General features: G+C 38.6%; 1 protein-coding gene across 2 annotated transcripts in view; it reads right to left on the bottom strand.

Annotated features, from left to right (window-relative positions):
• Positions 1-2,240: 2,240 nt before the first annotated feature.
• BEND6 (BEN domain containing 6) overlaps positions 2,241-17,115 on the bottom strand; it is a 31,487-nt gene continuing 16,612 nt past the window's right edge. The window contains exons 3-6 of one of the 2 annotated variants that reach the window (XM_024754695.1): positions 13,651-13,871; positions 11,928-12,120; positions 10,606-10,742; positions 2,241-2,867 (exon numbers count right to left, since the gene is read on the bottom strand). In XM_024754695.1, the coding sequence (XP_024610463.1) occupies positions 10,615-10,742; positions 11,928-12,120; positions 13,651-13,871 (542 nt within the window). In that variant the 3' untranslated portion in view covers positions 2,241-2,867; positions 10,606-10,614. Of the gene's footprint in view, positions 2,868-10,605; positions 10,743-11,927; positions 12,121-13,650; positions 13,872-17,115 lie in introns of those variants that run through there. The other variant, XM_024754696.1, reaches the window with a different exon arrangement.

The following is a 17,115-nucleotide window of genomic DNA, read 5'->3' as shown; positions in this document are numbered from 1 at the left end:
CTCTCCCCTATCTAGCCATGTCAAATACCTTGGGATTCTGGGCAGGCAAGAAAGAAGTGGGCCTCTTAGGCAGCGTTCAGCATGGCTTGGGTGGACCAGCTCATTCACTACCTCTCACTTACCCCCATGGGAGAAATTATGGTCCAAGGGGGTTTCTCTTGGTACTAAGCTGTGCCACCTTGGGGGAGTGGTGATGTGGGTAAAGTGAAACTGTTCTTACCATCTTCAGTCCATCTATTCTTGGATTATTTTGTTCAGTGGTGTGCTGGAACCTCTCTGCTGGACCCCTGGGCTCCCACAAAGATAGTCTCATCCATGGATGAAGATGATGGTAGAAAACTCCTATTCTGCCATCTTGCTAACCCAACAGCTGAAATACAATGATTTCTGTAAATTGATCTTGTATCTTGCAACTTTGCTGAACTCATTTTTTAGTTCTTTTTTTTTTTTTTACACTTTTTTTACTCTTTAGTTCTAGTACCTTTTTGGAGATTCCCTTAGATCATCTGCATAGATAAACTTGTTGTCTATGAATAAAGAGAGTTTTTTGCTTCTTTTCCAATCTGAATACTTTTTATTTATTTATTTTTAAAGACTTTGCACATTCCACTTACTCTTTTTTTTGGTTGCACCAAGTCTTAGTTGTGGCAGGCAGGCTCCTTAGCTGTGGCTCGCAGGCTCTTTCGTTGTGGCTCGTGGGCTCCTTAATTGTGGCTCATGGGCTCCTTAGTTGTGGCATGCATGTGGGATCTAGTTCCCTGACCAGGGATCAAACCCAGGCCCCCTGCGTTTGGAGTGTGGAGTCATCCACTGCACCACCAAGCAAGTCCCCTGAATACCTTTTATTTCTTTCCTTGGTTTATTGAACTAGTTAGAAGCTCCAAAATAATCTTGACTATAAGTGGTGAGAATGAACATTCTTGACTTGTTTCTGACTTTAAAGGGAAAGTATTCAGTCTTCCATCATGAAGTATAATGTTAGCTGTAGGTTTTAACTGCTTTGTTAATTTTCAGATTTGGGACTTCCTGAGACACGTTGACTTTTTGACCCTGTATTTGACTATAACCAGGGAACAGGAGCACTGATATTTGTTACTGACCCCCAGGATGATTAGCCCTGCCCAGGCTCCACCTCACAATGACCAGAGCCCACAGAATGAACATGGACATACACTTCCAGTGGATGGTCTATCAGGTGACCACAAAATTGAAACCCAGAGAGCAGACAATGACGTTGCAGATACTGAATTAAAAAAAATTCACCTCAGCTCTTATTTGACAAGCATATATGATCGTTCAATATATGAAGCTTTTTATTTTTATATTTTTAGGTTTTTTTAAATCTTTTTAATAAGTCTACAAATAATAAATGCTGGAGAGGGTGTCGAGAAAAGGGAACCCTCCTACACTGTTGGTGGGGATGTAAATGGGTGCAGCCACTATGGAGAACAGTATGGAGGTTCCTTAAGAAACTAAAAATACAGTTGCCATAGGATCCAGCAATTCCACTCCTGGGCATATACCCAGACAAAACTAATTCGAAAAGATACAGGCACCCCTGTATTATGTAAAGAAGCCATCAGCCTAGAAAATGATTTTCTCCCTGGATTTTATACATTAATATGAAAAAAGCAAATGCTTTTTATGTTTTCAATGGGATTTATTTATATTTAAGTAAAAGTAGCAAATGTTAACATAAGTTATTTCCTTAAGAATATTTATTTTGTACAACCACATTGTTATCAAGCAACATTTATGGAATGTTCCTGGGTCCACAGTGCTGGACTTTTTAACCATCATATTCATCCTCCTTTCCAAGTTTGAACATGGCCTTGTGCACTGAAGAAGCATGGCTTGACATTGTACAGTTGTCACGTGTGACAACCTGATATCAAACGAGAAGCCTGTTGATAAAGAATGTTTTATCTTTTATTCATTTACAAAATGGTATTTGTATATATGTGTGATTACTAAACCCATATGATTTTGTTTTCAATTATTTTCTCTTCTGATACTATGAAAACAAATCAGTTAAAACTAAGCAATGTAGCAGTTTGATGTTTTGTATTACACATGCATATTTAATATACTTTGGGCAATAAAAAGTTAGAAGCATGTAAACAAACAAACATGAAAAAAGATTTTTTAAAAACTTGATGCATTGTTTTAGCAATCACGAAAACTTGGGTTTATTTCTTTTCAGGAGCACAGTGGAATAGTTTAATATTCAAATAAAAATGTCTTGCTGTTCTCATTTTTTCAGATTCTTATTTTATACAATTTTATGTAACAGAATAATCCTGTAATCTTATTGCCAAAACTCTATTACTTCATTAGATATGATTATCAGATTTTAGGCTGATTTTGCTGCTGTCATGTTTGTGAACATTGATTATTTCACTGTTTTCTTTTCCAAACATGTGCGTATACTAAAGATCCAAAAGCTAAAATGGAGAGTCATTGGTAATAATAAACGTACAGGGATTCATTAGGACAATGATGAATCTTAGGGGTTAAAGTTTTTGTTGCTAGGATAAGAGCTCAGGTTGTCCTGTTAGTTTAGCTGTACAAAGGATCACTTTGGGGTGGGAAAGTGCATATTTCCAAGAAACCATATTGCATGCTCATGGGCCTGCTAGAAATTCTCTGGTTTGATGCCTCACTGGTACTGAGGGTGAAATCTACATGCAGCTTCTTCACAAGCTTGTGCTCCATCAGGGCGGCCCAACAATGTCGCAGGTTTCTCCCAGCCTGTCACTCACTGCACCTGTCCCTGTGCTCACTGCCAGGGAGGCTGCAGAGTCTCCAGCAAAATCCAATGTTAGATTTACCACTGAAGGTTCTTTTGTTTCAGGTAACTATAATACCTATAAAAAGCAAGTTAAAAAAAAAAAAACAGAGCAAATTTATGTTAGAGTTCTTATAGTATTTTTAACAGTTTTTAGGTTATAATAATATGTTATAATAACAGTATGAGTTATTTATCTTTGTGTCAACTACAAATTTTTGCTTAAAAATACAAAATTGTTAATAAGAACAATTATTCTTGAGGTGACTTAGGAATTATTTTATGATCTATTCAGAAGAATTCCAGCGTAGATAACAACTAAAATATTTAACATATATTTTTATCTCACAAAACTTAAAAAAAACTCAAACACACAAAGGAAAATTAATGATCCCCACATACCCATCTTAAAGTATTATCAACAATTCTGTTTGTCAATCTTTGGTAACACTTATTGATTGTTTAAGTATCAGGAAATTTCCCAAATCTGCCTTGCCTCTGCCATATATATATCTTCTTTATCCATTCATCTATCAATGGACACTCGGGGTGCTTTCATATATTGGCTATTATAAATTATGCTGCAATTAACATAAGGGGTGCATATATCCTTTCAAAATAGTGTTTCTGTTTTCTTTGGAAAAATATCCAGAAGTTGAATTGCTGGATTTTATGGTAGTTCTATTTTTAATTATTTCAGGACTCTCCTTACTGTTTTGCATAGTGGTTGCACCAATTTACATTCCTATTGACAGTGTATGATGGTTCCCTTTTCTCCACAATTTGTTATTTGTTGTCTTTTTTTTTTTTTTTTTTTTACCACTGCGCCACCAGGGAAGCCCTATTTGTTGTCTTTTTGATAACAGCTATTCTGGTAGGTGTGAGGTTATCGCTCATTGTGGTTTTGATTTGAGTTTCCCTGATGATTAGTGATGTTGAGCATCTTTTCATGTGCCTGTTGGCCATCTGTATGTCTTCTTTGGAAACGTGTGTGTTCAGGTCCTCTACCCATTTTTTTTAACATCTTTATTGGAGTATAATTGCTTTACAATGGTGTGTTAGTTTCTGCTTTATAACAAAGTGAATCAGCTATACCTATACATATATCCCCATATCTCCTCCCTCTTGCATCTCTCTCCCACCCTCCCTATCCCACCCCTCTAGGTGGTCACAAAGCACCGAGCTGATCTCCCTGTGCTATGTGGCTGCTTCCCACTAGCTACCTGTTTTACATTTGGTAGTGTGTATATGTCCATGCCACTCTCTCACTTCGTCCCAGCTTCCCCTTCCCCTTCCCGCGTCCTCAGTAGCTGTCCAGTTTTCCCAGCACCACTTATTGAACAGGCTGTCTTTTCTCCATTGTATATTCTTGCCTCCTTTATCAAAGATAAGGTGACCATATGTGCGTGGGTTTATCTCTGGGCTTTCTATCCTGTTCCATTGATCTATATTTCTGTTTTTGTGCCAGTACCATACTGTCTTGATTACTGTAGCTTTGTAGTATAGTCTGAAGTCCAGGAGCCTGATTCCTCCAGCTCCGTTTTTCTTTCTCAAGATTGCTTTGGCTATTCAGGGTCTTTTGTGTTTCCATACAAATTGTGAAATTTTTTGTTCTAGTTCTGTGAAAAATGCCATTGGTAGTTTCATAGGGATTGCATTGAATCTGTAGGTTGCTTTGGGTAGTATGGTCATTTTCACAGTGTTGATTCTTCCAGTACAGGAACATGGTATATCTTTCCATCTGTTTGTGTCATCTTTAATTTCTTTCATCAGTGTCTTATAGTTTTCTGCATACAGGTCTTTTGTCTCCTTAGGTAGGTTTATTCCTTGGTATTTTATTCTTTTTGTTGCATTGGTAAATGGGAGTGTTTCCTTGATTTCTCCTTCAGAGTTTTCATGATTAGTGTATAGGAATGGAAGAGATTTCTGTGCATTAATTTTGTATTCTGCTACTTTACCAAATTCATTGATTAGCTCTAGTAGTTTTCTGGTAGCATCTTTAGGATTCTCTATGTATAGTATCATGCTCTACCCACTTTTTAATTGGGTTGTGTGTTTTTTTACTGTTTGATTATATGAGTTCTCTGTATATTTTGGATATTAACTCCTTACTGAGTATGTCATTTACAAATATTCTTCTCCCATTCATTAGGCTGCCTTTTTGTTGATAGTTTCCTTCATTCTTCCTTTTTTTCTTTTTCTGTTCTTTTCTTTGCTCTTCTTTTGCCTCTCTTCCCATGTGATTTGCTGACTCTCTTTAGAGTTACATTTGGATTCCTTTCTCTTTTTTTGTGTGTGTATATATTATAGATTTTTGCTTTTAGTTACCATGAGGTTTATATATTTTATATATACATGTGATTATTTTAAGTTGATAGTCTCTGAAGTTCAAACACATTCTAACAACCCTGCATTTTTACTTCCTCCCCAGCATGTGTCATGTTTCTGACATCATATTTACATCTTTTTGTTTTGTGTACCCCTTAACTACTTATTGTGGATATAGATGATTTTGTCCTTTAACTTTCCTACTAGCTTTGTAAGTGGTGGATATACTACCTTTACTGTATGTTTGCCCTTACCAGTGAGATTTTTTTTCTTTTGTAATTTTATATTTCTTGTTGTGGTCTTTCTTTTACACTTAGAGAAGTCCCTTTAACATTTCTTGTAAATGTTAGTGCAGTTTAGTGGTGCTAAACTCTTTTAGATTTTGATTGTCTGGGAAACTCTTTATCTCTCCTTCAAATCTCAATGAAAGCCTTGCTGAGTGGAGTATTCTTGATTCAGGTTTCTCTTTTCATCACTTTGACTATATCATGCCACTCCCTTCTGGCCTGCAAAGTTTCTGCTGAAAAGTTGGCTGACAGTGTTATGGAAGTTCCCTTGTGTACAACTAGTTGGTTTTCCGTAGCTGCTTTTAAGATTCTCTCCTTATCTTTAACTTTTGTCATTTCATTTATAATGTGTCCTGGTGTGGACCTGTTTGGGGTCATCTTGTTTGGGACTTTCTATGCTACCTGGAAATGGAAGTCTGTTTCCTTTCGTAGATTAGGGAAATTTTCAGTTATTATTGCTTCAAAAAATTCTCTCCCTCTTTCTCTCTCTCTTCTCCTTCTGGGACCCCAACAATGTGAATGTTAGTATGTTTAATGTTGTCTCAGAAGTCTTTTAAACTGTCCTTTTTTTTTTTTCTCTTCAGCTTGGGTGATTTCCACCTCTCTGTCTTTCAGTTTGCTGATCTGTTCCCCTGTATCACCTAATCTACTGTTGATTCCTTCTAGTGTATTTTTCATTTAAGTTATTTTATTCTTCAGCTCTGTTTGGTTCTTCTTTATATTTTCTAAGTCTTTGTTAAACTTCTCACTGTGTTCATCCATTCTTCTCCCAAGTTTGTTGAGCATCTTTATGATGATTACCTTGAACTCTTTATCAGGTAGATTGCTTATCTCCACTTCACTTAGTTCTTCTTTGGGTGTTTTATCTTGTTTCTTCCTTTGTCACCTCATTTTGCCTAATTCTCTTTGTTATTTGTGTGGTATGTAACCTAATGGTAGGTTGGTTACATGTCATAATCTTGGAGAAGTGGCCCTTTGTAGGATCATTCTGTGGGGCCCAGCAGCACACTCCCCTCTGGTCACCAGAACTATATGCTATAGGGATGCCCCCATGTGGGCTGAGTGGGCCCTCTGTTGTGTTGGGACTGACTACTGTGGGTGCCCTGGTACACAGGACTGGCCTCTGGTCCAGTTGGCTGCCAATCCCTACCTCCTACAGAAGCTACCAGCTGTTGGTGTGTGGGGCCACATCCTGGCACAGCTGGCTGCATGGCCTGGGGAGTCCTGGGGATGGTGCTGGCCCACTGTTGGGTGAGGCAGGGTCCTGGCAATTCTGGCTGCAGGCCCAGGGTGTCCCAGGTCAGCTGGCTGCAAGGCCCAGTGGGTCCTGGGGTTTGTGCCAGCCCACTGGTGTGTGGTGCAGGGACCTGGCATGCTGGCTGTGGGGCTTGGGGTTCCCAGTGCTGGTTCTGGCCTGCTAGTGGGTGGGGCCAGGCCCCTGTTCAGCCTGAGGGTGTCCCAGGACTAGGGTTGACTGGCTGGTGGGCAGGTAAGCCCCAGCGCTAATAGGCTAGAGGGAGGACTCCAAAATGGTGCTTACCAGTACCAGTGTCCTCATGGTAGAATGAGCTCCCAGAAGTGGCTGCTGCCAGTGCCTATATCTCCAGGGGAGTTCCAGTTGCCTCCTGCCTATCCTGGAGGCTGTCCAAGGTTAGCAAGTGAGTCTGACCCAGGCTTCTTTCAGATTGTTGCCTCTGAGCTGGGACTTGGAGCATCTGAGATTCTGTACCTGCCCTTTAAGAACGGAGTCTCTAATTCCTACAGCCCTCTGGCTCTCCTGAACGCAAGCCCTGCCTTCAGAGCTAGATGTTCTGGGAGCTTACCTTCCTGGTGCAGGACCCTAGGGTTGGGAAGCTTGAAATGGGTCTTGGACCCCTCACTCCTTGGGAAGAACCTCTGCAATTGTGATTATCCTCCTCTTTGTGGGTCACCTACCCGGGGATGTGGGTCTTGACTGTACCACAACTCCGCCACTCCTACCCTTCTTGTTCTGGTTCCTTCATTATATCCTTAGTTGTAGAAGGTCTTTTCTGCTAGTCTTCAGGTTGTTCTCATAGACAGTTGCTCTGTAAACAGTTGTAGTTTGGTGTGCCCCGTGGGAGGAGGTGAGCTTCCTACCCTGCCATCTTCGTGACCAGGAAATCATTTAGATCAGGATTTCTAAACTTTGGCAGAACTGACATTTGAACTGGGTAATTGTTTTGTTGTGGGGGCTGTCCTATATATTGTAGGATGTATAGCAGCATTCCGGGCTCCTGTCCACTAGATGCCAGTAGTATCGCCCGGTTGTGACAACCCAAAATATCTGTGTTTTCAAACCCCCTCTTTCAGGGGCAGAGGACAAAATCCGTCCCACTTTGTTTGAGCACTGCTGTGTTAGATCACCTTTAAGTTATGCATATGTAATATTATGGTAGAGATTATGTAAAGTGGGACAGCTTTGGACATTTCAGGAGAAGGCTGTTAGAACACTTAGTGGAATGTTATAGAGGTGATCTTCTAATATTCTGTAATTCTTATAAATAAAATTTTCTTTAGCTCTCGTAAGAAAACAAGAAATGGAGAAAGGTCAGAAAGATTGGCAACATCAAGCTCTAGGCAGAGTGCGAGCTGCTAGCAAGTTGAGGGCAGTCACAGGAGTGAGAACAAACAGATGACAAAGGAGGCAGGATGGGATTTAGCTCTTGCTTTCACAGAAATGAATCTTAGCAGGGAAATGGTTGTCCTTTCAAATGCGAGCCAGTGGCAACTTTGAGCTCAGTCCTGAGTGGAGGGCACAGTCTACCAGGGCCCCTGGTGGGGTTGCTGGGCTTCCTGGATGTATTGGAATTTGTAGAAATCTACATGGTTTCACAGTACCTATTGCCTTGCTTATAGTAATGGGAGGACAGTTGTTTTTCCAAATACTTCTGAGGGCAGGGGGAGGAAGGGTATGGTTTGCCTGAATAAATGTGTTCACTTTAGGCTCCTATTAGTTAAATGAGCAAGAAGAGAAAAGTATAGCAGCATTCCACCAGGTGGTGCTATATCTGACTCATTCACCAAGCATGGCTGAATTAGGTTTTCTGTGACCCTGTCTCTCCCAGTGTATTTCCTCAGTCCTTTTGAAATAATGTGGATTGAGCTATACTTCAAATGAAAGATATCTGCTGGTTGAAAAAAAAATTCCATTCTAGTGTTAATCTCTACTTCTGACTCAAAATATATGCATTTCTATTCCAAGGATCTATCTTGACAACCAAGCTCAGGCACAGAAGGCGCTAGAACATATTGTGTTCATAACAAAAGATTTCTCCCTCAGAGCACAGGCTCCGGACGTGCAGGCTCAGCGGCCATGACTCACAGGCCTAGCCGCTCCACGGCATGTGGGAATCTTCCCAGACCGGGGCACGAATCCATGTCCCCTGCATCGGCAGGTGGACTCTCAACCACTGCGCCACCAGGGAAGCCCTACCTTTTTTCAATTTTATTTAATGCTATCGCCAGGTGATTTGATAACACTGCGACTGGCTGGTACAAGCAAAACTGATATAAAAACTTTTTAACTTCAATTTCTTCAATACTCTGCTGACTTATCAGAGATGAATTTCATGCCTACCCTCATCAGCCTGGGATATAAAAAAGGCAGAGGTTAGGATATCAAAATGTTTTGCAGAGCTCTGAAATACAATGTGCTCCAGAAGACAGCCCTATGACCTGGAGGTCTGGTTACATGGCATTTAAACAGGGAACTTGGCCATGATACACCAGGACAACTGGATAGCCTGGCATCAAACTGAGAAGTTCTATATATTCAGTATACTGTGATAACCCATAATAGAAATGAATATGAAAAAGAATTTTTATATATGTAAAATTGAATCACTTTGCTGTATAGTAGAAATTAACACAACATTGTAAATCAACTATACTTCAATTAAAAAAACAAAACAAAAGAGAAGTTCAAAGGGCTCATTTAAGCAATTATCTCTTAACTGGCAAGTTGTGAGATTCACCATCTACTGAAATTTTTAATCCCTTGGGGAGGAAAAGGATACAAATATGTTTATCTTTTATAAATCTTCAGGTCTGTCTACCAGTATGCATGAGCCAAGAGAAAGAATTCCCCTTCAGCTGTTATAAGTAGGTTTTTTGGTTATTTTGTTCTGTTCTTTTTAAGGAAGAGAGACTATTATTGACCCTCAGCAGAGGTAGCCTTAATTGAATAGTAACATACTAAGGGACCCTCAAGGAGGATGGGGCAGTAGTTAAAACAGTGGGTGGGGGTGGGGTGGGTCCATATCCTATTTAAAAGATGGTCAGAAGAAAAAGACAAGTGACATGGTCTCAGGCGAAGAGCAGGCAAAATGGAAATCAAAGATAGAAGTAAAGAAAATGGAAGGAAAACCTGCCCTCATGTGTTTATCATATACGTCTGTTTATCAATTAAAATATTAATAGCGCAACAATGCATATTTGTCATATATTTTCCATCAAAATAAAGGAGAGGAAGGGTGAGGACAGGTGGAATGGCCAGGACTTTGAGTTGCTAAAGCAAACACAAAGTTCCTCATCACAGGCTTGCCTAAGGCAGGGCCTGACCATAAAGTGTATTTTCTTTAGAACTCACTGAAAACAAATATTTCTTCCTTTTAGTATTTTAATACAAACATATTGGTAAAAATCCTTATCAAACAAATACAAACTATAACAACTGACTTAAAGATTTAAAGACGTTGAGAAGCAGGATGGGGATGGTAGAGTGCACTAATGTACCTCAGAGACCTCCTAAAGGTCTGTATTTCCCTTATTCTAGAGAAGCACTTCCTAAATTGCCACGTGTCCCTCCTTTGGCTGCTTTCTACCCCTCCCCACATGTTAACATGTGTTGTGTGAAGAAAAAAAAACCTCCTTAGTGAAACACATTTGGAAAACACTATACACTATATGCCCTTCTTAGAGATTTCTGGTGCACTTGGGCATATTTAAAGGGCATCAAAATATTTGAGAGGCTCTGGGAAAGGAGAATCCGTGTAACTGACTCAGCATTTCCCAAGTTTAAATCCCCATCCCCGTCCCTACCTTCACCCCCAGGAATACTCATTAGCATCTCACAGGCCTCTAGTCTCCTCTAGTAGAGTGTTTGGGAAATGTTATTCCATAGATACAAGTATTGTGTCTTCTTGCTACATTGAAAGGATTGTGAAGATTTACAAGACTTACCGAAAGGATCTACTTAATATCCTGAGAGTTCAGATTTTTGCTCAAATATGGCTTCTTGGTACAATTGTTTAGCTTTTGCCCTATCATTCTCCTAATTGAAACATCATCTGTGTTGGGAAATAATTGTTTTGTGATTCCTGTAAAAACAACAACAAAACACAGAAAAACACTTTGTCAGAAGGATGTAAACTCACAGATGCAGAGAACAAACCAGTGGCTGCCAGTGGGAAGGGATAGGGGAGGGGTGATATTGGGTAGGGGGGTAAGAGGTACAAACTACTATGTATAAAATAAGTTATAAGGATATATTGTACAACTGGCAATATAGCCAATATTTTATAAGTATAAATGGAACATAAACATTAAAAATTGTGAAATACTATATTGTACACCTGTAACTTATATAATACTATACATCAACTATACTTGAATAAAAATAAATTGATTAATTTTAAAAAACCACTTTATCAGGCCTTTGCATCTTAAGGTATGAACTGAAATAAAACACCAAGCAATTCACATTATAATTTTGTCTCTATTTTGAAAAAGCAGCCCAACACCCATGAGATATTTAAATAGATGAATCTGTAGGCAGATTTTTCAAAGCAAAGCAAGAGATAACAAAAGTCTATATCATAAACTGAGAGCATATGTATATGTCTTCCTATGGTACCATTCAGCTTTAACCTTGCTGCTTGCTCTGAATGCTAAGTGCCCTTGATCCAAAATGCTGGGAATTTATATTTACCCATTCCCAACATCAGTTGAAAAAAGCAGATTCTGACTGACTCTTTTCCAACTAAGAAATGATGCACTATTAAAATATAGAGAGCTGTGATTCAGTGAGTCCTTAAATTTGTTGGATATTTGCAAAAAAATTACTTGATAACCTAAATTTTTATATTTAAGGAGGTTAATCAACTTAAAAACCATAAGTAGGATGGTTAAATTAACCTCTGTTTTTTTCTGAGTAAAAGATAAGGGATATTTCTAACCAAGATAAGAAAAAGAAAATAAGACATAAACTGTTACTAAAATTTTTTTGGAAAGGATTTTGAAAATTTACTTTTCTAAAGCTATGAATTTTATGAATCCAAACTTTTCAGTGATATAAAATTCATTATTATTTTAATAACCATTTTTAATGTAAAGTTTTTATACAAAATTCCCCATATATCATAAGAGGTTTAGGCTATCCTCAGATTTTTCTTTCATAGAAAAATAAACTTGAAGAGTAAAAAAGATAATGAAAGAACAACTTAAAGTTGAATGGTAAAATAATTTCAGATTCATGTGACAATATAAAACAAACACATTATCACCTATGATTTCTTGAACTTCATTCTGATTCATAGCTGGTTTCACTGCCTTGTCCCTTGAAGTAGAGGATTTTGCCCCCGTCAGGCTGTGTGTGGCCATGTATTCATTTGTGTAGAGCACTTGCATTAAATCATTAATAAACTTCTGAGGCTTGCTCTTGTTGCAACGGGCAATCTGCCATTTTTCAATCTTGAACTAAAAAATTAAAAATAATAATTGAAATAACTGAAAAAGGAAAGGAAAGGAATATCTGAGGAATATATTACTCATTGAATTAATACAGACCAGAAAACAAAACCAAGTCTTTAAGGTGATGTATGATACTTTTAATATATATTGTACATTTCAGGGGTTAGAGTTAGACGTTAACTTTGAGATAATTCCCAACATATATGAGGTATTTGTTCTAGAGTGTATACAAATTCTTGTCATGTAATCTGGATTTGGTGCTTTAAGGATTAATCCATACTTAACATTTCCTACTAAGCATGGTAGCATAATAATGGCCCACTGACAATATTCACATCGTTATCTCTGTAACCTTTGAATACGTTACCTTATATGGGAAAATCAACTTTGTACGTGTCATTAAAGTACCTTGAGATGGGGAAAATATGCTGAGTTATCCAGGTGGGTCCAGTCCAATCACATAAGCCTTTTTGTTTTTTTTTTTTACACTTAAAATTTGTGTACTTTATTGCAGGTACGAATATGTATATTTACATACACATATAACTTTATGTTTATAAATATATACACACAGTATCTGGTACGTAGTAAGCACACCATAAATGTTAATAATAATAATGAAAATGGCTAACATTTATTGAGCACTCACATGAGCCCTTAACTGCAGAAGAGGGAGGCAGAAAGAAGACACAGAGGAAGGAGGAGAGAATAGAAGAGTGAGAGGGCTTTGCCTGCCCTGACTGGCTTTGAAGATGATGGAAGTGGACCGTGAACCAGGGAAGGGGGATGCCTCTAGAAGCAGGAATGGCCTTCAGTTTATAGTCGACAAGAAAACAGAAAACAGGGAACTCGGCTCTAGAACCATAAGAAACTGAGTTCTACAGCAACCCCCATGGACAGGAAACAGATTCTTCTCCAGAGCCTCCAAAAAGGAGAGTACCTGCCAACACCTTGATTTTACCGCATTTCTGACCTGTAGAACTCTGAGGTGGTAAGTTTGTATTATTATAAATCACTAAGTTTGTGGGAATCTGTTACACAGCAAAGGAAACCGGTACACTAAGATTCAAATATTCTGAATGTTAGATAGTGAGCATTTAATTACTGCTCTTGAAGGTATAATTTCCCAGACCGATTCTAACAAAACTTGTATTTTTAGCTTCTATTTCTTGATTAAGAGAAGTCGGGAAAGTAGAAGAATTGTGTTCTGCCAGCATGTACAGCCTAAAATTCACCTTGTCTCAATGATACAGTTTTATAACCTTTAATGCATAGTTGTCCTTCTGTCACTGGTTTAAGAATTTCCTAGTTTAATAACTTCATTGTTGTCCACCATTTGACTTTAATTTTCTGAACTGGATATTCATTTCACAAACATTAGATTTATTGTAAAAGACTGTTTTACGTAGTCAGAATATTATGATTGACCTAAAGTTACATAAAGTGATCTGATAAGACAGTGATTATGTTGTACAGTAATTTTAATTTTGTAAGTAACTGTATCCCAGAGAAAGATGCGATGGTCTTCCAGCTGACCTGTTTCTCGTCCACGTGATGCTCCTCCTCAGCTTTCAAGGAAATTGGTGAACTGTAATTAGAATTAGAATTACTACATGTGGAGGCAAATGAATCTGGTGAGGAGTTATTTGTTGCTCTCCAGAGGGTGGACGCAGACGTGGACAGGGTTCCTCCACCCTTGAGCAGGGCCTCCGCCATACCAACCAATTCTTCAAACTGGGTGACGGCCTGTGGTAAAACTAAAATGGCAAGAAAAAGTAGTACTTTACAAATACTTGGCATAGCAGCATAGATACATATTTTCTATGATGTGTATATGCATAGAAGTATGTAGACCAAGCTGTTAACACTTGCTATCTTTGGAAAATAAACATGGTAAGAAGAATGGTTGGAACATATTTACTTTTTTTTTTTTTTTTTGGCGGTACGCGGACCTCTCACTGTTGTGGCCTCTCCCGTTGAGGAGCACAGGCTCCGGACGCGCAGGCCCAGTGGCCATGGCTCACTGGCCCAGCCACTGCGCGGCATGTGGGATCTTCCCGGACCGGGGCACGAACCCGTGTCCCCTGCATCGGCGGGCAGACTCTCAACCACTGCGCCACCAGGGAAGCCCTAACATAATGTTTTTAAGACTTGATTCTTTTTCTAATTGCTAATGATGTTATTTGAAGGTGTTTAAGGAGACATTACTGATTCTATCACCTTCCATCAGGCCAGTTTAAGTGACAAGATAAAATAAACCGTTTCTCACAGATTGAAATAAATTTTCTATGGCCTTAGTGCGTGATTTGCCAGGGAGTCAAAGGCCATCAAATTAGTAAAAATTCATGGCCACAGTTCAAATCTATGTGTTCACATATTAAAGATGGATTTTGGTAGTCAACTGAATGTTCTCTTTGTTCCTTTTTTTAAATGGAAACTTACACATTCAAAGCTTTCATGCCTCCATGTTAAATGGTCTTCTCTTGTTATATCTAGTTTCTTTCCTAAGGACAAATAACATTTTGTTGGAGTTGGAAGACACCTTGAACCCTGTGTAATTCAACTCCTCACTCTATGGTTGCGGGTAATGCCTGCTGGAGAGGTGAAAAGACTCTGAAACTTTTTTGTACTTTTCTAAGCATATTATTGAGCTATATAATCTTTGGAATAATAGCTGATTGGAGACCTGAAAATCAGACATATTGATGACATGTCCAAATCAATACATTTAGTACTACGTTAATAGAAAAAATTTTAAATCTGCTAAAGAAGAAAATCTTATTTTATATTTTTTCAATTAATATTTGCTAAGCACCTCTCATGTGCCAGACAGTTGTTCAATCAGCAATTATTTATTGAGCACTTAATAATATTAGACATTTATCTAGCTTCTACTCTGTGCCAGGCACTATTCTGGGAACTTTACTGATGTTCATTTGTTTACTCCTTATTGCAACTCTCTGAGATAGGTATTATCATTACCCGCAATTTACAGATGAGGACAGTTAGGCAACGAGAGGTTAAATAACCCATCAGGGTCAACTCAGTGAAAAGAAGAGGCAACATTCAAATTCGGACTTTGCCAATTCCACGCTATAAACTTCTATGTTATGCCAACTCTCAACATTTGCCCACCACTCTGTTAGGTGCCAGGGATGAGACTGGGAGCAAAACCAGATGTGATCCTAGACTCTTGGAACTAGGAGAGGGTGGGGGGTATTGTTTACCTAACCATGCTGTGTGTAAAAATTTGGCCCACTCAAAGAAGGTCTGGCCACCTGTCCTAACCGCCACCCACCACCCCCCAGTTCCTGAGAAGTAACCTCTCAACCCTTGACTTTCCCGAGCGATAGCAGGAGTGTCTTTGTTATTCATGGTGAGCCCCTTAGAACACACCTGATTTATGTTTATGCTAAGGAGTTTCTCAGGGTGGGGACAGTCACACCCAATAATCTTAGGGTAGGAGCTGGCCATAGCCAGAAAGCCAGAAAGACCATGTGGGCAATCAATCAGTGAATCAATCATGCTCACGTAATGAAGCCTCAGTAAAAACTTTGGACACCCAAGCTCAGAAAGCTTCCTGGGTGGACAATCCTCTGTGCATTTTGTTGTAACATATAAAGACTAGTATGTAATATATCCTGAGGACAGAAGTTCCTCACTTGGAAACTAACCAGACTCTGCCCTATGTGTCTCTTCCAACTTTGCCTGGTTCTAATTTTTATTCTTTCCCTGTAATAAATGTAACCATGAATATAATAGGTTTTGGTGAATTAAATTTCTCTGGCAAATTACTGGACCTGAGGGTGGTTTTGGAAAACCCCTAAACTTGCAGTCAGTATCAGAAGTCTTAGAAGACTTGGCAGTCTAGAGGACTGTGCCCTTAACCTTGCGGTTTGGCTAACTCAAGGTGCATGCAAAGAAGTAAAAATCACAGTTGTTAAGGTCACAGAGGAGAGGCAAACAGCCTAGAGAGGGAAGGGCCACAGAGGGCTTCTCTTAGGAGGTCAAGATTGATCTGAAACCTGAAGGCTGAGCAGGAATTAAATAGCCGGAGGGAATGATGACCATCAGAAGCATAGGAGACATAAGTTCTGTATTTGAGGAACTGAAAGAAGGCCAAAGCTGGAATGTAAAGAGAAAAAGGGAATTCTGCATTAAAGTGGGGTTTAAAGAATATTCACTGTTTTTTCTGATAATGAAAGTTATACATGTTCATTGGAATATATCCTTCTTGCCATTTCTATTTTTGTATATCTCTATCTATATTCATGTATTTTCTTTTGCATAATTAGGACAATGCTATATGCATAGCATTGTATCATGGTTCTTTTTTCCAATTAAGACCATAAATTGAATATTTTACCTATTTTATTAAATCTTGGAAAATATGATCTTTTGATGTCTAATTTGCTTAGAATCAAAGTCAAGATCTTATGTGAAGTCTGAGCAGAACTTAAGTAGGTAGAGGGGGATGAGTTTGACAAAAGGATATACCCAATTAGCTCACACTAATGTGTTCGAGATATAGAACATTTCTGTCCACCCAGAAATTTGCCTCATGTTCCTTCCAAATCAGTCCCTGGACTCACCTCAGGGGAAACCATTAATGTGACTTCTTTAGTCAGAGACACGTTTTACCTGTTCTAGAATTCCATATGAATGGATACAAACAGTATATTCTCCTTTTTTTGGTCTGACTTTTTTGTTGTTGTTGTTCTGCGTAATGTTTTGAGATTCATTCATGTTGTGTCAGTCATTCTTTTTTCAGGAGGATGAATATTATTTTTATTTTTTATTGAAGTATAGTTGATTTACAATGTTTCAGGTGTATAGCAAAGTGATTCAGGTATGTGTATAATATATATGTATACACACATACATACATACATACATATATATATTCTTTTTCAGATTCTTTTCCATTATAGGTTATTACAAGATATTGAATTTCGTTCCCTGTGCTACACAGTAGGTCCTTGTTGATTATCTCTTTTATAT

The sequence above is a fragment of the Neophocaena asiaeorientalis genome, unplaced genomic scaffold, assembly GCF_003031525.2.
Source record: "Neophocaena asiaeorientalis asiaeorientalis breed wild unplaced genomic scaffold, Neophocaena_asiaeorientalis_V1.1 scaffold319, whole genome shotgun sequence".
In the NCBI taxonomy this organism is placed as follows: domain Eukaryota; kingdom Metazoa; phylum Chordata; class Mammalia; order Artiodactyla; family Phocoenidae; genus Neophocaena; species Neophocaena asiaeorientalis.
This window is presented reverse-complemented; position numbering and strand designations above follow the sequence as displayed.